Here is a 22,596-nt window from a genome sequence, read left to right on the forward strand (position 1 = left end):
GAATCCGACCACTTGCCCTTCCCCCTGTAAGTTTTCAATGGGCAGGACAGCTGAAAGGCGCTATTGCTTGCCGAGGTGAAGTTTTCCACCAGAACGTCTATCTCAGATTCGGACAGGCCCGAACTAATGATAGGCACCGCAGGCAGTAGCTCTCCCAGCTTCCTACAATACAAGTCCCAGTTAGTACTTTTAGGGTTCCTAAAAGATATTTTACCGGGACGTTCTTCGTTCACTGAGAACTGAATATATCGGTGATCAGAGAAGGAGTGCTCGTTGAGAACCCTCCATCCAGATATCCGACCTTCCAGTTCTCTACTAACTAGGGTGAGGTCCTGGACCTCCTCCCTTACCGCAGTAATAAAAGTCGGGTCATTCCCCCTATTACATATACAAAGTCCCTCATCTACAATAAAAGTAAATAAAGACTCACCTCTAGTGTTGGTATCCGAACTTCCCCAAATGCTATGATGGGCATTAGCATCGGCACCGATGATCACGCCAACACTTCTCCGCCTTGCTTCAGCGGTGATTTCACCCAGTATCGCAGGTGGTGGCCCCTCTACGTCCCCGTAGGGCATGTACGCTGAGACCACCCACATTTCATTACTTCCTCGCTCGAGGCAGACCGTTGTTACGTCAGCATTGCTGAAATTAGAGAGAATAAAAGCTTTAATCTCTTTTTTAACAAGCACACAGGATCTAGGCCTACTTGCCTCCCCATGCACCAAGGTGTTGAATTTTCCAGTCCTTAATCCAGAAATCTTACTGCCGTTACTACTCAGCCACGGCTCCTGGACAAGGACTATATCCACTCCGCCTTTTTCAAGGCAGAGCAACAAATTTGCGGAAGCCACCTTAGAGTGCTGAAGATTGATTTGACGGATTTCCATCAAAAGCGCTCTTCTTCCGCACCCCATCCTTGGCGGATTCGTATTAGTCTTGTCCATTCTAAAAAAATCCCCCTCAAGGCCGCTATCCGGAGCCGATTGTGTAGTCGCCCTTTAACGGTCTCGTGGTTATCTATGCTACGCAGGGAGGCCACGCGAGGGTTGACGCATTACCTTATGAGTAATGCGTTCAGAGCCAGACCGGACACGAAGCGGGAAAATCTTCAACCGCACCTACACCACCAACTTAACGGCGACGGAGCCGGAACGTACCTTGAGGCCCGCCACGGTTTTAACGGGACGTGGGCAGGTGCAGCATTAGCCTACCAGCCATTTCGGTAGGGTTTCACCCCGACCTACTAAAGTGGCAGAATACCGCACCTACCAGCCCAAAGTCATCAAGTCAAAATGTAATGTGAAATCAAAGCCCTAAAAGAGTCCAGTTCGTCACCGTTGTGTACCGATCTTGACTCTTAAAGAGTCCTTCCTCCCCTGAGCTCGGCACAATGACTCAGGGGGTGCGGGTTTTATCGAGTTGTCCTCTCTAGATCCGCCATTATCAGTAGAAGCAGGGGCACCTCGTGCAGGACGTGATAACTAATCACGCGTAACATTCGTCACTATGGCCGGTCTAAGACTGATATCAGTCCCTGATCCAGAGCCTGAAACCACTTATGATATCCAAGCCAAGTATCTTAGCCCCCAATTGAATATATTGCTGCAGTATTATATTTTTTTGAGTGAAGTGCTTTCATAATTGTAAGTGTGCTTTTGTCGTTCTTTTGGCCAATTCCCTGCCGTGGCCACCAAGTTTTGTTAAAACGGATTCCTGCACGAATATAGTTGACATTTTCTGAATTTTAAGGATGCTATTTCATTGCACTGCCCTAAAACACTTTATGAAGATTTATTTATTCTTTCCGCAAGGATTGTTTACGTTTTTGCTTCACCTTCCTCTACTCCGGCAGCTTGCTTTGGCATATATCTGGACCCAACGAACAGACACAAATTATAGCTGTCTATTATAATGGAATCAATAGCCGCGGCATTATTTATGGAGTTGGAAAGCAACGCATACGAAAATTGCCAGGCGAGAATGGAAAGGCAAATATTGCGAGATTTGTGTAATCCATTTGAGATGAGTGACAAATTGTAAGAAATTGAACTTAAAAGTGGTATAGTTTAATGACTTATTTTCTTATTTAGGTTCATAAAAAACTTTCGACTTAACAAGGATGCTTTCAAGTATGTGTTAGATACTTTTGCGGCGCAAATACGTCCAAGGACTTCGACATCGACATGTTGTTTTTGACCTGGAAACATATAAAAAACAATCATCATCAAGCCTTCTACGTTTCTTAACAAGTTTTACTTACATTTTTGTTAAAATTCTGTTATAAATTAATAAATAAATAAAAAGAAAATATTTTTCCGCCAACTAATTTGCAACTTAGAAAAACGGAACTACGATCGAAATGCAGAATACAAAAAATCGAACGACTCGAAGTTGGATCGAAAGAGATTGGAACACAGAATACCAAAATTGCCAAATCGAAAAAATTCCAATCCAAGTCGAAATGCAGAATAGGGCTGATTAAGTCGAAAATTTGTTTAACCTAAATAAGAAAATAAGACATTAAACTTTACCACTTTTAAGTTAAATTTCTTACAACTCGTCACTCATCTCAATTGGATTACACAAATCTCGCAATATTTGCCTTTCCATTCTCGCCTGGCCATTTTCGTATGCGCTGCTTTCCAACTCCACAAATAATGCCGCGGCTATTGATTCCAATATAATAGACAGCTATAATTTGTGTCTGTTCGTCGGGTCCAGTTATATGCCAAAGCAAGCTGCCGGAGTAGAGGAAGTTGAAGCGAAAACGTAAACAATCCTTGCGGAAAGAATAAATAAACCTTTATAAAGTACTTTAGGCCAGTGCAATGAAATTAGCATCCTTAAAATTCAGAAAATGTCCACTATATTCGTGCAGGAATTCGTTTTAACAAAACTAGGTGGCCACGGCAGGGAATTGGCCAAAAGAACGACAAAAACACACTTACAATTATGAAAGCACTTCACTCAAAAAAATATAACACTGCGGCAATATATTCTATTGCTTTTTTGTACAAAATGGCGTGGATAATAAAATATAAACGTTTTTCAGTGTTTTTTACAAATTTTCTTTAATTTATTTTGTTCCAATGTTCACACATTCCGTACCAACAGCTGATTTCGAAAAATCATTTGCCTTCCTCTTCTTTTTACGATTCCGTCGTAAGGCAGAATACCAAACTTCGATTAAAGCGGAGCATAGAACGGGAACGTTATTGAAATGCAGAATAGGGCTGAATAAGGATGCTTTCAAGTATTTGTTAGATACTTTTGCGGGGCAAATACGTCCAAGGACTTCGACATCGACATGTTGTTTTTGACCTGGAAACACATAAAACACAATCATCATCAAGCCTTTTACGTTTCTCAACAAGTTTTACTTACATTTTTGCTGTTATAAATTAATAAAAAATAAAAAAATATTTTCCGCCAACTAATTTGCAACTTAGAAAAACGGAACTACGATCGAAATGCAGAATACACAAAATCGAACGATTCGAAGTTGGATCGAAAGAGATTGGAACACAGAATACCAAAATTGCCAAATCGAAAAAATTCCAATCCAAGTCGAAATGCAGAATAGGGCTGAATATATCTCCCACACATCCGTTTTGTTCAGATAACGAGATAATTTCTTGGTAATTTTAACAACTAGAATTTTACCAGAAGCTAACGTATGTGGTATACATTGTTGTTTGAAAAAATTTGCAAAATCGGTCGTATATATAGTATATATATCCCATACAACCGATTGATAAGAGTGTTTTCGCATTTCTTCTACAGCTAGACGCTTGAAATTTTATGAAATGCTTACGTATGTATGTTATTGTCTGAAAAAATCGTCAAGATCGGTCAAATATACATAAGTTCTATACAGCTGATTGTTCAGATTTTAGGAATTCTTAAAAATTCATTAGATTTTTGTACAGCTGCATTCATGGAAGGTATGAAGTCTTCGGCACAGTCGAAGACAGTCCCGTTCCTATTTGTTTTATTTTACGTAATATCTTCGTTACGGGTACTGAGGGCTTTAAGTATGGTAAACCACTGGTTTGGCTCAAAGTCCCCTCTCATACTGTGGAGAAATTCATAGAACAATCGATCGGTACAGGGAAAAAATTTACGTTTTTCATACTGTCTAATGTGTATACATACATACATGCATAATATGCAATTTTCATACTTTTTTTTCGTTTTTCTACATTTTCCTCTATTTTCTGTTTACTCTTTTGGTTACAAGAAAATGAGTTTGAAAAACGAGTTTAAATGGCAAAACAAATCGAAATTGTTTACAAAAGCCAAAAACAACATTGCATGTATTTGCATTTATTTTTAACTATGTGTAACAAAAGAGTTAATTTCATGGCCAATGTCAGCATTTGTAAACGAAGAAAGTGAAGCAGGAAGGAAGCTTATAAAATTAAAAAAAAAAACAAATGGACTTAAAAAAAAATTATGAAACTGCGAAAGCGGGAAGTAATCCCCAAAATAAAATTTAAAAAAAATTTTGGAAAGTCTAAAACTTAAAAACAAAAAAATGGCTGCTCGTCCGGATGTGCCTTGCAAAAATTTCAGATATTTTTTCAATTTTTTGCTCGTTTTTTTTATCAAAAAAATTTCTACGGTCGAAAAAAAAACAAAAATTAAATAAATAACAAAATAAAACAAAAATTAAATAAATAACAAAATAAAACAAAAATTAAATAAATAAAAAATAAATAAATAAATAAATAAAAGACAAAAATTAAATAAATTTCAAAGGGGTGTATCAAAAATTTATATATTTATTTACATGGAAACGAAATTTAATTCAAACTCGAATCTAAAAACAAAATAATGAACAAATTTTGAAGCTCTAGAAAAAAAGCCAATTGAACACCTCTGGCACTCTAATTTGCTAGCTGTTGAGGGGGCGGCAGGGGAGAGGGTGTCAGAATTAATACATAAAATCCCAATCTGAACAGTGAAGAGAGATGCCACATACGAGTCTTATGAAAATGTGACAGCTTTCCAGGTATCATAGAAAGACTTTGGCACAGTTAAGAACACAACGCTACTTAACACTAGTCTAAAAAAGTGGATTACAAAATATTTGCAAGATAGATAGGCGTCTATGCAACTCACAAACGCAACAGGTATTTCTATTTCTCGAGACTCCCTTCCCCACCAGAAAGAATTGCCACAGTTCCATATGCAGACTTCCTGAAATAAAAAGTCAGCGCTGTATATACTCAAGTTCTCAACCTCGTTTCATTGGACACCGCAACCAAACAGATCCATTGAAATCCAGTGACAGTCTGCCACCCTACTACCTGACTATTCTCATTTCTATATGACGTTTTCGCATTTTCAATTAACTATTATCATCTACATCTGACGCTTTCTCATTTCCAACTGACTACTCTAAAATTTAAGTGACTTCTTCGCATTTTTATATGACGCTCTCTCATTTACAAATGACTTAACATAATGAAGTGACGCTTTCGCATTTGCAATTGACTATTCTCATTTTCATATGACGCTTTGTAATTTACAAATGACTAATCTTATTTACAAGTAACTATTCTCATTTCCATATAACGGTTTCTTATTTACAGTTGCGTATTATTTTTTCAATTGACGCTATCTCACTTACAAATAGAAATAGTGTAGATTTTTGTAATTATGATTTGAATCCAACCAAACTAGAACCCCATACAAATGAACTAGCCCCACGAACTTAATACTACTTTAATACTACTTAACTTTGTTACCATGCCCTCTTACGAGTGAGTCTATTGAAAGAATATAAAGCTTTGTAGGCCTTCTCCTGTCACTACATTATATTATTTATTTCGCAGACTCTAAATTTAATCGAAGCCAACAAAATTTCGATCAAATAAATTTAAATAAAAATTAATAACGAAACATTCATTACTCCACTTCCCGAACTCATACTTTGTGTATTCACCTAGAGTTCAACGCTCGTCGCGCATTGCTGTGTCAGTCATTATTCACACATATGCACATATGTATCTATGTATGTACATGTATTTAAGCCAGTCTAACGGGAGGCAAATTCAATTGCAAGATAACAGTACAAATGTACACATAAACACATAAACAAGTACGCATTGTCAACCCCACGCTGTGTACAGTGGGTCATTTTAAAGAAGGTGCTAACAAAATGAATTAAATCAATAGGGTTAAGATAATTGAAATACCAAATGTTGTTGTTGTTGTAGCGATAATGACACTCCCCCAAGGCCTTGGGAGTGTTATCGGGTTGATGGTCCTTTGCGAGATGCATATCCGGTACGTTTGTTATGACCACGTGCGGCCTAGCCCATACCGCCCTCCCACCACCTAGATCCATGAGGAGTTCGGGGTCGCCAGAGCCTCGGCTGTTAATGGAACAGGATTCGCCACGGATAGGTGAGGTTGACAATTGGGTTTGGAGAAGCTATGTATTGCGCTGGCAACCTGAAAGGGCTGCGCTACAAAAACCCCTTGAATCTGGTATTTTAGTCGCCTCTTGCGACAGGCATACCTACCGCAGGTATATTCTAACGCCCTAACTCGCTGGGGGATGAGATAAAAGATCATTTGGCGCTTTGTACTTCCGAGAATATCTAGGCCATGCTTCTACCTTTAGTTTCATAGCCACGCATCATCTAATTTGCGCATGAAACACATATTCAGCGCACTCTTAATACATGTTTTTTATGATTTTCAAAAGTTTTTAGTATATCATGTTTAAAGCAGCTCTATTCAGCTCATTTTAAGGCCTAAAGCATCTATTCAGCGCACTGGAAATGTTTGTTTTGCACTGTTTTAAGTTATTTTGTCAAATTAATTATCAGGAAAACTGCATTCAGCGTATTGTTTATTTATTCAACGTTTGTACTACGTAGTAACGTTCGTTTTCAGCCAGTTTGGCTGCTCAATTATTGTATAAAAGATATTCAGCTATGGACACGTAACATCCGTGATCGTATAACTCGTCACGTGAAAACATGGTTTTCGGATTATAACATATGTGATCGTACTGCTTGTTCCGTATTCTGTATGATGAAATACGTGAACGGGGGTAATTGACCGAAATCGCTGAATCGATTAATTGTTGGTATTTTTATGACTTTAAAATATGTTCCTAAGTAATTTTGGTCCTCAAAAACTTATTTGCTATCGTATGTTGTAATCCAATTTAACTTAAACGACTGACGTATCACGTAATTTTCTTTCGTAACGGATCGAATATCCGTTATCATATGTTACGATTCGGCACCAGCTCAGATATTTTTGAAAATTGTACTTTATTTAGCTATTTTTGACAATATTCGTATCTTCAAAGAGTTTAAAAAGACTTCAACAAAAATATACTATTTTTTTAATATTTACTTTATTTTATTTTCTTATCTTGTAGATCTTCATTATAATTCATAAGAGCGCTCTTCTTGTTGAACTACTTACAACTCTAGTAAATGAAATAAATAGTTTATAGCTGGGGCTGATTATCTTCGCCTACTTGTTTCTTGCTGGCAGCTGCGCAGGAGCTCACTTAAACTTGGTGAAGTCAATTTTGTCCAAATGCCTCACTGTGCAAGTTATACACATAAATATTTACTATGTAAGTATATCTACTTATATGTACCTATGTATTTACAGCTGTATAATATATTATGTATGTATTTGTACATATGTGAGCGCGCTGTCTGTCGCATGCCACACATTGTTATTAATGAATATGTTTACATGTTAGCTGTTGTTGTACGGCTCGTTTAACTGGTTCAATGACGACTTTTGCTTTTGCCGCCTTTACAAATATGTTGGCGTGTACCTTTAGTATGTACATTTACCCCAGTTGTGTGCGCGCATTTCCCCAAATCTGAGCCTATGTACGAACATGTATTTTTCAAATGAATGTGCACACCTTCATGTGTACAAACATACATATATAGATCTTAAACACGGCTTATTGACCACTTCCTTTTATTTGTATGACTTCAACAAAACATACCTGCACTTAATTCAAAGCTCAGCCTAAAAATATGCAAATAAAAAAGCTAAATCCATAGAAACAAATAACTTAAGAAACGAACTTGAAGCATTTTTTGCAGTTACCACGAATGAATTTGAATGAAAAATTTTTATACATGCTTACATAAAGTATATATGCATTATTTACATGTATGTATATACAATCATATAGAAATTATTTATTAATTTTTTGATACAATTGTGTGGACTATTAGCTTACCAGACGATGAATAAGCATACACATATGCGCTTACTAGTTAAATCAACATAAAAATGCAATATTTACTGCTTTCCTACGCGCTGAATATATGCTTACAAAGTGCTGAGCGAAATTTTTTTGTTATTGGCACAAGGTTTTAATACAATTTTTTAATTTTATGGCCATATAATACCTGCAGCAGATGATGTGAAATGCGTTCAATAAACAAAAAGCACGCGGTATATATTTTCCACACTTAGAATCTTATAGAGTAAATTAGCTATAGGCCTAGAAGCATTTGCGCTAGAACAAACAGATATTGATTACGCTGAATATGTTTCACAACTTAAAATATAAATGTAGAATGTAAAACATTAGTATCTTAAGCACATTGATGTGCATGGAACTTAGCTGAATAAGCAAACAATTAGCTGAATAAGCAAAACATCCGCGAAATGTGTATTTTACTCGAAGGAATTCGCTAAATTTGGTTATCACTAGGAAACAAGCATTTTCTACGCGCTTAATAAACCTGGCGTACTTTAAAGTGCCCCAAAAAATCGAATAGAATAACTTGAAAATCATAAAAAGGCTATCTCTAGCACACTGAGCATTTTTTGTGACAGCGCAGAGCATTTTCTACATTAACTAAGTCTATAACGCGCTGAATACACCTTCTTCTTAAGTGCGCTGAATACGGTTTTCGTGACATAGAATTTGATACAAAAGAATTAGCAAACGAAAAGTAAATGCTGAATAAATTTTTCGAACTTCGAAGTGTGCTGAATACATAAAATATTTATAAGCAAGTAAGAAATACTCACAAATACAATACAAATACATTTTTTTAAATATTTAAATTCGCTGAATAAACAAATAACATCCTGAGTGTGTTTTTTGTGCTTTGTAATTTGTTTAAACATGCTTAGAAGTTTAAAATGAGAGGTATTGATTGCGCTAAATGCATTATTTTAACTTAATGGACAGCTGAATGCGCTGAATATGTGCAACAAAATTTTTTTAGGATGTATGCTTAAGAATTGCAAGCAACATATTTTCAGTGCGCTGAATTAATATTGCATGCATATATTTCGCGTTCTTGAGCTAAATACTGTATAATCTTCTGGAATTACAGCGCTGAATATACTTTGCACATTCGTTGGAGTAATATTTCTAAAAGTAGCTTAGTCATTTCTATATTTGCACAAAAAATGCGCGGAATAACGAATACTACTGAATGTATATATTTAATCAAAAATGTGTACGAATAAAATTGGAAAACAAGAACATGTGATGCGCTGAATAGGCGTCACGTGCGTACTACTGAGCTTAGTATGCGGAATTAACTTTCCTTTATGCATAAAATGTGTGCAAATAACATAAAGTAGCTGCTGAATTTCTAAAAGTAGCTTAGTTATTTTTATACGCGCACAAAAACTGCGCGGAAAGAATGAATACTTCGCTTAGCATATTACTGTGATTAAAAATATGTATAAATAAATTTGTAAACAAGAGTTTTTAATGCGCTGAATAAGTGTTACGTGCCTACTACTGAGCTGAATACGCGGAATTAAGATTCCTTTATACATAAGATGTGTGAAAATAGAATATGCTTTGTTCACCCCCCCCCCTTCCCCCGCCCCCTCCCTAGAGGGTGATGGGGTTAGAATATACCCGCGGTAGGTATGCCTGTCGTAAGAGGCGACTAAAATACCAGATTCAAGGGCTGTGTAGCACGACCCTTCAGCTTGCCAGCGCAATATATAGCTTCTCCAAATCCAATTGTCAACCTCACCCATCCGCGGCGAACCTTGTTTCACTGACAGACGAGGCTCTGGAAACCACAAGCTCCTCACGGAACTTGGGAGTGGGAAGGGAGGGATGGCCTGAAGGTTTAATGTGGCCACATAAATCGTTCCCGAGATGGTCGCTAGCACCCTAATGGTGCTGTGTTACAGGATCGTACCGGATCTGTATCCGGTAAAGGACCATCACATCGATAACACTCCCCAAAGCCTTCGGGGAGCAACCTTACCGCTACAACAACAACAACAACAACTTGCTTTGTTCACACAAATTAAATTCTCCTCAACTCTAACTCATCACAGCGCAGTGATGAGCTTTTAATCAAAAATAAATTTAAGTGCGGTGCCGTTATGTCAGTTCATCAAATGAGTAAGCAAGTGATTATCAGCTAAAATTGTGTCTAACAAAATTGCTTAACGACTTTCATTTGAAATGTTTAGTTTTTTTTTATTATTTTTTTTTTTATTTTATTAAACATTTTATTTCTTCAATTTGTATAAATCGCAAATTTTGTTGACTCAGAAATAAGTATTTTGTTGTTGTTTTTCTTTGAACCTATGTTAAATGCTTTGCAGTTCGGTGTTTTGCTTTTGCAATCGTATATCTATTTAATTTTAAATTTTTTTCTTTTTTTTCTATTTTTATGAAGCGCCTTCATTCTTCAATTTAGACATTCACTTTCACGAAAGCAATTGAGTGTGGCTGTAAATGATACAAAACTTAACTCGTGTTGAAAGAAAAATATATGTGTATGTGTGTGTGAGTATGCCAGTCCGCGGAAGTGCCACTCAAAGTGGTGTGACGTCATCGTTCTCGGTTAATTTGAGTAATTTGAGTGCAAGTAATTTTATTTTCAGATTGAATAGAAATAGCTTCGCTTTTTGTTGTTTTTTTAAATCTTTTAACATTTTTTTATATTTTTTTTTTGCTCCATTAATTGGGATATTGCAATATTTACGTTATATCACATAGTTTGATCAAATATTATAAAAATTTGTTCATAACTTAAACAAATATGCTTGCCTTTGTTGTTGTGCTTATGTCGTATATGTACGTATGTATTCATGTACGTATGGCGTATGGTTTTGCTTCAGCTGCTTTAACAAAAAAGTCAACCATAGCCGATGACAGTGAAAAGTTTGGCAAACGATCAGCGAAAACCATAACAAAGCAGCTACGTGCATGTACTCTTCCATACATACACCCACCCATACGCACACACGCGCACATACATACATATGACATGAATGGCATGCACCAATGGAGTATAAAAATTTAATGAATGGGGTTAGTCAACAAAAATTGAAAACAATAACAAAGAAATTAAGTGTAAATGTCACGATACAAGTGAAAATAATTATAGATACATCAATAAAAAGGAAAATGTATGCATCTGCAATGAAGCTCAAAGCGCAATATTTAGTGTATTGAACGCTAAATTGCGCTGCAAGACATTTGGCGTAGGTGAATTTCGCTGAATAGCACTTAAATTAGGTAAAAAGGTTATGCATTTGCATATTTAAGCTTATGTGTGCGCTGAATTGTGCCGAAAAACAACAAGTTTAGCTGAATTGCACTGTAAAGCACTGCAATTAAAAAAATGTGCTACACTTACTTATTTTCTGTTGTAACTTTATTTCAATTGCTTTGCACCTGCGTATTTATTTCTTTTACTTGAGCTGAATTGTGCTGAATTGCACTTGCGCTGAAAATTAGTGATAGTATTTACGCAGTAGTACAAGTAGAGATACAAAAATGTGTTATACTTACGTATTTTCTGTTGTAACTTTATTTAAAATGCTTTTCCCCTGCATATATATTTGTTTTACTTGAGCTGAATTATGCTGAATCACACTTGCGCAGAAAAGTAGTCATAGTATGTACGCAGTAGTACATGTAGTGATAGTATGTTCGCATATCTGCTGAATTGACCTTAGGGAAGCTGAATATCACTTAGAGCTGCTGAATTATATGTACTAGCATCCATTTGATTTTTCATTGAGCTTAAACGCAGCTGAATATCTCTTAACATAGCTGAATTTAATTAAATAATATTAAAAGTGTCCATAGCTATATTGCAATATAAATTGTTTTTTTTTTATAAGTGCGCTGAATTTGTTCTTAGCTGAATAAAAGCTGCTTTACATGAGTCGATATTCTGATATTTGTGATTTTGGTTGAACCTCGGAAAATCGATAAAAAAATAGGCGCGTGTAAGGCAGCCTTAACACTATGTTTGGTCCTCACGGGCCGGCCAGTTCAACTTACCATTTACAATAACGATTATCTGTGCTGCATATCAGGTTATGTAGCTTGCACTCAAGTTCAATGAAATAACGATGTGCTCACACTTTTTTGTGAGCCTGAATAGCGCTGAATAACTCTTATAGTAGCTGAATTACCAATATCATCACCAATAACAAAGGAAATAACGAAGTTTTTGGCTATTGGCGTGCGCTGAATAGTAATAAGATTAAATTAATTGCTCTCAATAAAATTAACATGAACAAATAACAATGAGTGTTTACAAGAAAAGAAAGCTGAATAGACTATTATTCGAGATTAGCTGTTGCATATTATGTAATTTAAGCTGAGAAGCTTTAAAAAGTGCTTGTTTAAACCATGAGAGAAACGACTTGAATATATTTGTATTGTGCTTAATCTGAGTTGAAATCTGCTGTGTATGTTCATTAAAGAATTTACTACAATTTAAATTTCATAAAAGTCAATAAAATAACTCAAGAAATATTAACAAAAATTTATTTCTAATTAGTTCTACTGCTCTTAGCTTTGAAATTAGTGCATAATTGTAGTCTGATTAAAAAAATTTTACGCTGGCACTATAAAAAGCGTTAATAAAACGTAAGCGCTAAACGGCTATAATTGCCGCAGAAAAGGCCTGACTGATTAGGAATATGCAACAAGAAACATCTTTTTAAAGTGTGTACGCTCACTGATAAATTTGATAAGCTAAGATATGCTGAATGAAGAGCGCAAACTGTGCTGGATATTATATCAATTTTTTAGATGAACAAAAGCGCTAAACTCGCCTCAAGTTCACGCCTTAATCACAAAGCGACCTTCGTGCTGAATTAGCTTAAATCACGCTGAATAGTGTGCAAATGAGGTGACCTGCTTTATTAAGAGTACAATTAAGGTACTTTTGACATCTATATATGTGCTGAACTATTGGATGAGAAGGAATTTTGATTTTTTAATGGTAGTTTTTTATAACAAGATCACGAGCCTTTTCAGTACCACTATCAGTATGCAGCTTAATAGATGCTGAATACAGTTCAGCGGGCTTATTTCAGTTTTCTGTAATGTAAGTTAAAGTAATCTAAAAAACCTAAAATTGACGCTAAATTACTATTAACTGCGCTTATTGAGTGCTAAGTGATCTCATAAGACAACGAATTCTTTGTTGTATACATAAGCTTTTATAAGAGCCTGCTGAATTTGCGCTGAATGCGATTCAATGTGCTAATTTGGGTTTTAGTATAGTTATAAGCAACGAAAAATCATTCTAAAATATGTAAGCTTTCCTAAAGTTCTGCTGAATCAGCGCTGAATATAATTCATTAGTGATGAAATTTTGTGTTTTATAGTTCTTTTAGCAAAATTGTCTACATTACCAGTTCTGAAAAGCAGCACGCAAGTTTAAATTATTTCACTTTGCTATCCACGTATGTAATAAACGCTTTAAGCTAAACTGCATATATAAGACGCGCTCAGCAATCTGTTGAGTACAATTCAGCGCGCACAGTTCTTACACAAATGCAGTTTTATCTAAAAAGTTTGATTCGACTAGAAAAATAAAATTCTTACTTTTTTGTTTGTAGTAATCGGTTAAAGGCTAGTCTAATTTTTAAGACAAGTCGCTTACTTGACGCTGAATACAATTCAGCGCTATTTTTATAGTCATGAGCAACAAAGCAGTTTTACTATGATAATCTATAAACAACTCACTATTTTGAAGCTGAATGAAGTCTTAAATTTAAATTCTCTTTAATACGTCCCAAACGACAAATGTGCTGAATAGACGCTGAATACAATGCGGTAACACTTTCTTAATATCTTCTGTGCGAATTTCGTTTATTGTTTAACTGATGCAACTCACACGTACTGTTAAATATTCAAAAATATAAATTTCCTGTGCATATGCCTAAGCGACAGCGTACACGTTGACATTTAAACACAAGGTCAGAAAATTTAAATTATCAAATAGTGTGACAATGTCTTGCGTAGCGAAGAGGAAAACCATTGGCGCACAGAAGGTTACTGACTTTATAATTTTGACAGATAAGCGAATCACTGCCTTGAACAAAAGAAAAAACTCGTTTGAGTGTTTTATTTCTTAGTTTTGAAATTTTCCAGCCATATGTATGTGCATGCATACAACCATACACACAATTATCTTATTTTTTTTACAATAAATTTATCCGATTACAATTTTTTTTTCTCATTTCCCCCATATCTGCTTGCCAATTTTGTGGCTGACAAATCGCTGACATCAAACCACACCTTCAATTTCGGTTGGCCGCCTCATTGAAATTTTAATGCCTTCGTCTGGACGTTGATAAATTTAAAAAATCGAAGCACGGCTGTGGTGGAAATTTTAAAATTCTCGTACAGACTCAGCTTGATTTGTGTCGCTATTAGATATGCTTGTGTAATCAGACCATTAGGTGATAACTTTCGTTAACCGAAAAATCATTTAACCTTATTAAAATGTGTAACATGCGCTTCCAGTATACACATAAATAATTCGCGGATTTGCGCTGAATTGCTGGCAAATAAGGCAATTAATGTGCTCCTCTTGACATCATTTTATTGAAAAAAAAAAATAATAATAATAATAAACACAGTCGACCCATCTTTTGTAGTTTTTATCTTTTAGCGCTGAAGACATTGTTTTTTGCTATTTTATCACATAACTTAAAAGGATATGCTAATTTAGGCTAGCACATGAAACTCTACATTAGTTGCAGAAATACATACGGTCTTTTCAAGACAGCATTCATTGTTGTTTTATGAATTCAGCACATATTCAGCGGAAAGTGAATCACGATTTTAAGTTGAATTTGCGAAACTTGAAATACGATTTCAAGCTAATCATATAAATTATTGTAATACATTTGCTCGTTTTAACATAATTTAACTACAAATAACATTTTTTAAGTGCCAGTCAGTACGAATTTTATGCGCTGTACCTACCAGTTATCACATAGCAGAAAGAGATTTGTTTATACAGCACAGCATATAAAATTTTAATTGAACTAAAATTAATACAAAATACGGGTTTCGGTCTCTAAGCGCTGTTTTATAAATTCAGCGCGTATTCAGCGAAAAGTTGTTTACTCACTCGAAGTAAAACTGCCACGTATTGCAATAAATTTGCGCCTGTTGATATAATTCAAATATAGAAAAAAATTTAAAACATAGTCAAAGCTATGGTTTATTGAACTTTCGAAGCGTATGTAGAAGATACTTGGCAATTCAGCGCAGGACTTATAACTATCGTAGCGCTCTACCAGGATATCTTAGCTTTCTGCGTATTCTTACCTCCTGATTTAACTATTCAGCACATATTCAGCTACAAGTCGGTAATGATATCCACATAGATTGCAGAAATACCGCAAATTATTTTCTTTTATTGGTATAACTTAGCAATTTTGTGGACAGGACACACATGGTTTGCTAATTCAGCGCAGTGTTTATAACATTAAGGTGGTAAGAAATAGGTCAACAATTTTGTTCCACTTCAAATGTTGATTTATTAATTCAGCTCAGATTTTTCTAAAAGTCGAGCTTAGAAACTGCTCCTTCCTTGAAGCTTTTTTATCGCAAATAAAATAATACTTTCAGCGTATCTCTACTTGTATTCTTTGTTACCTTTATAGAAGTAGAGCTGATTCTTTCCAAAGCTATCACTTCGACAACGTACAAAAGCTAATTCAGCACAATGTTTCAAAATTTGGTTTATTATTTTATTCGTTCAGCTCACTATCCACAATTGCAGGGAGATTACACTCAAAATCAAACTCTTAACTTTATAAATTTTTAATTGCATGATATATTCAGCGCATATTCAGCTACATGCTTCTTTATTCTTCCTACCTCAATAGTTGCATAAACCTGTAATAAAGTGTTGGAACGATTGAATTGCAGAGGTGTACTAGGAATACGACTGAAATAAACAATTCAGCGCATATTCAGCAAGGCAAACGGAACATCTCAGTTTTCTGTGATTTTTCCACGTAGACTCTTCTCAGCAGAATATATTAATTGTTTACCTTCAGCATATATTCAGCTATACAAACCACGTACACACATACATACTTGTTGTTGTTGTTGTTGTAGCAGTGCTTCGCTCTATCTAATAGGTGCGACCGCTCACAAATTTTCATCAATATCCTCTAACAGTAGTCCGAGGAAACTTGCAGTTTCAACAGGGGTATTCCAGAGAGAAAGGGGTGTTAGAGGCGTTGGTTCCACATTGCAATTGAAGAGATGGTTGGTGTCATGTGGGGACACGTTACAATCAGGACATACATTATGTATGTCTGGGTTGATTCTGGATAGGTAAGAGTTTATTCTATTACAGTATCCAGATCGATGCTGAGCTAGAGTAATGTCGTCTCCCTGGGGATTGGTATCCTCTACTGAGAGTTTAGAATATTTGTTTTTAAGAACGCGGTTCGCAGTGCAATTCCTGGCGTAGAGGCCCGACGCCTTTTCCTTGGATATCTCTGAGGACCTCTTTGTGCTTTTTTTTAACACACTGCGGAGTTCTTAGGTTCCGTATTTCCTAATAGTCCCTGGGATGCGCGCCCTCTGCAATGAGATGTCAGCTGGGTATACATACTTGCTCACATTCTGCGTAAATAAAAATAATTTTTTAAACTTTATTTTTAATATTTTTTATTGAGTTCATTTGTATAAAAATTTACAAATATTTGTGAAAAAAAAAATATTTAAATAGAAACTTCAATATAGGAAACTGCTTTTAATAAATAAGAAGCAATAAAGAACTATAAAATAAAATTAGCAATAAATATAGGAAATGAAAATGTTGCGTATCAAGGACGCGTGTTTCTCACTGCTGATGCGGCGGCAAGTAGCTTGTGCCTGGCGCTGATCCCGCACTTCCCGACGTAGCACCGTGCAATACAGAAGCTGATTCATATTGATAACCACCTGAGGTAGGCGGTAAATATTGCGAGCCTCCTTCCGATGATGTCTCGTGTGTACTGCCCAAAAAGGTGGATGGCTTGAAGGGCGCTCTGCCGCTATAAACAGCGTAGCCAGATTTACCTAAAGTAATAAAATTATCGCTCAATGCTTGTGGTTTGCTGGCACTAAAACCAAAATGACCCAATCCTTTTTGTCCCACTGCATAAGAGGGCGCATCTTCACCGCTGTTTTGATAGCTTTCACCTGCACCATCACCGCCATGATCCGTAGTAACAGTTACATCAGCAGTAATACCATAATTCTCTAAAGTAGTGCTTTGCAAGTTTTGCGTGTAGTCATGTCCGTCGTAGCCTGCAAAAGAAGTTGTGCCACCACCACTGCCGGCGCCACCATGTACAATGTTTGCGCCGCCATGAGCGCCTTGACTGCCGCCATGCGCAATGCCACCCAAAACAAGCGCGCCGCCTAAATAACTTTCAAGTGTGCCAGCGCCGTCACCACCGCTACCTAAGTAACCATCGAGTGTGGCAGCACCGCCATGACCGCCATGACTGCCACCGTTAAGTACGTGAACATGCGCGTTGCCAAATTCACCTGCGTTCGATGCATATTGATGACCATGACCACCACCACCTCCACTACTACCGCCACCGCCGTAAGTGCCAACCACATGTATTTTAGGTTCCAGATGCAAATGCCCGCCGTGACTACCGCTTTCACCTTTGTATATATCACTAACCGGTATGACGAATGTTTTTACAAATGGCAGTGATTTGTGATTCGATTTATAGCCGCTATACCCAGCGCCGCCATAGTAGTGCGAAGCGCCGCTACTTAAACGACCTCCTCCACCGCCTCGCTTATACCCACCGCCTGAGCCACCGCTATAACCCGCACCGCTACCACTGCTGCTGTGTGCCGCACCGCTACTGTACCCCCCGCCGGTGGAACTGCTATAACCAGCGCCTCCACTGTATCCTCCACCACTGCTGTTTTGTATCGAGCCTCCGCTATAACTTGCGCCTGCGCTACTACTTTGCCCCTTGCCACTACCATATAACCCACTACCGGTGCTGCTTTGAACCGTACTATGTCCCGTGCCACTACTTTGTCCAACTGCACCGCTGCCACTATGTGAAGCACCATTACTATATCCCACACTGCCACTGTTTCCAGCTCGGTTGCTACTTTGTACCGCACCAGGTGTGTATACCACTCCACCATTGGATGCAGCACCTCCATTATGTCCGGTACCTCCGCTATAGCCAGCACCTCCACTATATCCTGCTCCACTGCTGTACATCGCACCTCCATTATGCCCAGCAGTTCCACTGTATCCTGCGCCGCTGCTATATACCGCACGGTTATTTTGCCCTGCACTACCGCTATATCCAGCGCCATTGTGTCCCGTACTTCCACTATATCCATTGCCACTGCTATAAACTGCGCCACCGCTGTGCCCAATACCTAATTGGTTGCCATTCGCCCCACCATTGTATGCGTTGCCATGCCCAGATTGTGTTTGTACAATATAGGTTTTAATTTTGGGTGTGCCCACGTGCGCAAAGTCATAACCACCACCGCTGCTGCCGCTTAAGCCATAACCCGCTAAGTTACTACCGTGACCGTTGTAATTATTTGCTTGGTTAGTGCCAATCGAAATAGGCGTTGGTGGCAAATATTTCAAAGATGGTGAAAGGTAATTAGTGGCACTATTGCCGCTGCTGATAGACACCAGCGCCTCTCGTTTGACCGCGTCACCTTTAGGAACTTCAGATTTTGTTGTCGTGGCGATGGCGCAGGTGTTGGCCACAAAAAGCGTCGTTATAATGCCCAGGCGAATCTGAAAAAAGAGAATAAAGGAAAGGCGAATTAGGTGAAAGCAAAATTAAAGCACATTTTATTTCTATTTTAACCCTCAATAACCTATGATGCCTTTAAAAGCCTCAGAAAAGGTTTAAATTGATTCTGACATGCTTACGCACCTACCTAAATGCCAACCTCCTCCACTTCACCAGGTATGTCTTTTGCTGGAAGCTTTCACAGCCCTATCTCCATAAGTGCTGTTCTGTCTGCTTTCTAATTAAAGGTTGCATTGAGCCTAGCTCCGATGACCGCCTTAGAAATGCAACTAAATTTGCTTCAATTGACTTTCCGACATGAAATCGACCGAAGACTTAAAAGCGACAGGTATTAAACTTTGGAATGCCCCATGACTGTCGCATTTGAAACCATCCTGGGTGTGTGAGTTACATAAAGAGGAAAAACTATTCTACTAAAGTTTCGAAGCCAGCATAAACCTGCAGTTCTCTTCAATTTGCAGGAGAAGTAAAAATACTCAAATTGGCAGAGAGTTTGCCTAATGTATTAAGACTTGACTTGACCCAATGGGGATCTCATAGCCCTAATATAGAGGTGGAAGGTTGAATAGCGCTCAAATGGCGGACGAAACGATACCCGCATAGGCTGATGGTTAAAAACTAACGGTAGTAGTGTCTGCGGTATACTGTATTGAACCGGTGATAAGCAGATCCTATAAGCTACCAGATCTCTGAAGAGTTTTTCAGGTGGAAGTAGTAGCCGCGACCTAAGCAGTAGAAGCAGTGTAAGAAAATAGCTTAAACTGCAACAGCGTTAATTTTTATATTGACAGCAAAGCAGCAATTAAGGCAATAATATCGAAAAGCACGACATCTAAAAGTGTGTTAGAGTGCAAGCACCAGTGGGAAATAATAGGGATAGGAAGAAATATGGATCTATTTTGGGTCCCTGGGCATATGGAAATAGATGGATATGAAAACGAGGATATGCTAGCTAAAAACGGCGCAACCCTCGAAACTTGCACCACCGACGTTCCAATCAGATTGGGATAAAGTTTACAACAACCAAGGCATGACGTGGCTGAATGCGTTTGTAACACTTCAACCATCGTTGGGGTGTGGGTTCAAATCCCACTCCCGGGAGAAAAGGCTTTGAAGAGATTTACAAGGTATAATCGCTGTCGCCTTGTCCGTCCTGATGTCACGGTTATTAAATTTTTCCCAAATTATTAAATAAATTATAAAATTGCTTCAAATAAATGTTTTCATACATATAATAGCAATGAGGGCAGTCCCTGCTTAATTTATACAGATTGGACAAGATTAAAAGAAGGCAAGAGTTGCACATGATAGACCAAGCAAGAAATGCGTGGAAACAAGCGCGGGGCTACAAAGTGTTGAAGATCATGCTTAGACTTACAAGTGATCGAGCATGTTCTGTGCTCGTGTCCGGCGCTAGCTAGGCTAAGACTCCAGTCATTAGGATTGACTCAACTATAAGATCTAGAAGCACCAAGTAGGATAGGTCCTAAAAAGCTTCTAGTTTTTGTCAAGAGGGCGGTGCTATTTTATAACATAGGTCCTGTTATCGGATAAATAAAAAATAAATAAATGTAAGGCGCGATAACCTCCGAAGAGATCTAAGGCCGAGCTTCCCTTCCAATTTACGTCGTGCTCTTCTTGATTTTCCCTACAAATTGGCCGGACGGGACCTACATGTTTTATGCCGACTCCGAACGGCATCTGCAAGGCAGATGAGTTTTCACTGAGAGCTGTTCATGGCAGAAATACACCCGGAGCGCTTGCCAAACACTGCCGAGGGGCTACCCCGCTTAGAAAAATTTTCTTCTAATTGAAAAACCTTATTTCTAAAATTTTGATGTTGCTTTGCCCGGGGTGTGAACCGAGGGCATACGGTGTGGCAGGCGGAGCACCCTACCATCACACCACGGTGGCCGCCATGTTATCGGATAGCGTTTGGATATTGAAATGATTCCTTTGCCTTACGAAAACAATAAACAATGAAGGATATCTTGTTGAGTTTATGTTTTTGGAGAGCTACTGTTGCTTTCGATCGCCCGTTCAACCAGAAGCTTCTGAAATGCCTTCGTAGGAACGGTTGATACTTCAAACATTTCTGATGATGGCTACGTTGACGCTTACTTAGGGGAGCTCTTAACTTTTAAGGCATATACATAAGTGATGCTACTTTATCTCGTGACCTATCGCATATAATGTAATGGGTCAGGTGTTACACAATCAACGTTCAAATTTCAAATATGGGACACATTCTAACTGCCTCTTGCGACTTCCGACTACAAAGTGTTCTTCAGTTTTCTAACGGCCTCTACGTCAAGAAGATTTGGTAGCGTGTTTGTCTGCTGTGGGACGAACTTGACTTGGACGGGTTTTTATTAGGGCTTGTCAATAAAACATTTTTTCTTCATCTCGTGTTAGACACCTAAGTTTGTTTCAATTGATCATTGATCTATGTACATTGACTCCCAACGGTAGAACATTTGCCACCCCCACTTTTAATGGCAGTTGTCAGTGAAATTGAAAGGTCTACTTTGGGTATGTTAGTCCAGCAATCTATCCTTTTTTCATGACTTTTATGAGCGACTTCTACGTCAGCCGGGTTTCAGCTACTTAACCTTTACTAAAACTTGGTGTTCCTAACCGCACTTGCAAATAGTTTTGCTAGGAAGCTTTTTCCTCAGAGAGGATATACCAACTACAGTTGTGTTGACTACTGAACTGACAGTTCCAGATTTATATTAAATATTTTTTTTAATTTTTATTTTTAGGGACAATAGACACTTAAAATTTTATATACAGTACACACTTATTCTTTCATTTTATACCAACAATTATTTTCACTGTGTTTTATACAAAAATTGATGAACAATTTTTATTTAATTTTTTTTTTCGTAAAAATTCTTATTTTTTTATTCTTTCACTTTAACTTACAAAATATTTCATGACTGAGCAATTTGCGACTTTTGCAAATTTTTTTTTTTAAATCCTTCGCCTTTTATTCCTTAATGCTTTTCGTTTATTTCGTTATTAATCGAATCTTCGTGTTAATCAAACACCAACCGCTCGTTTGCCGTCAAATGCACAACTAATGCTTATCACAGCAATACCGTTAGTTTTTATAGAAGAGTCAAAGTTTAAGCTGCTAAATGCTGTAAGCTCTGTGTTTTGGTGGCATGGTCGCCACGTTGTATGAGCAACTCTATACCGTTATATTAGCGCACATACAAATGGATGCCGGTATCATCTTTTTGAAGTTGAACTTTATGCCACACTCTTGCTCTCACTTCGTCTCCCTCTCTAGCCGCGCTGCCTTTTTAATTTGCGCGAAAGTACAAGTTAAGTAATCTTATTCAATACGCTAATGATTAGATTAACTCAAATTTAATGAAGTACTTTTGGGGGAATTTTCCGATTAACTCTTTATCGACCTAAATTGTTATATGTATAGAGTTACTCAATGGATGGGTATTGATTTAGCTAATTGTAGCATAACTGAATGTTGAAATTTTTGTG

At 37.4% G+C, this 22,596-nt stretch overlaps 2 protein-coding genes across 2 annotated transcripts in view; one reads left to right on the top strand and one right to left on the bottom strand.

The window, feature by feature from the left end:
* Positions 1–7,459: 7,459 nt before the first annotated feature.
* Flad1 (Flavin adenine dinucleotide synthetase 1) overlaps positions 7,460–22,596 on the top strand; it is a 48,522-nt gene continuing 33,385 nt past the window's right edge. Inside the window, exon 1 of the mRNA XM_067780251.1 lies at positions 7,460–7,612. The gene's annotated coding sequence lies outside the window, so the exon portion shown is untranslated. The remainder of the gene's footprint in view (positions 7,613–22,596) is intronic.
* On the bottom strand, positions 16,925–22,167 carry LOC137247642 (loricrin). Its single transcript, XM_067778616.1, has 2 exons — positions 22,015–22,167; positions 16,925–19,067 (listed from the first exon to the last, which is right to left on the bottom strand). The coding sequence occupies exons 1-2, from the start codon at positions 22,024–22,026 to the stop codon at positions 17,127–17,129; spliced, it is 1,953 nt and encodes a 650-aa protein (XP_067634717.1). The 5' UTR covers positions 22,027–22,167; the 3' UTR covers positions 16,925–17,126.

The sequence above is a fragment of the Eurosta solidaginis genome, chromosome 4, assembly GCF_040869045.1.
Source record: "Eurosta solidaginis isolate ZX-2024a chromosome 4, ASM4086904v1, whole genome shotgun sequence".
In the NCBI taxonomy this organism is placed as follows: Eukaryota; Metazoa; Arthropoda; class Insecta; order Diptera; family Tephritidae; genus Eurosta; species Eurosta solidaginis.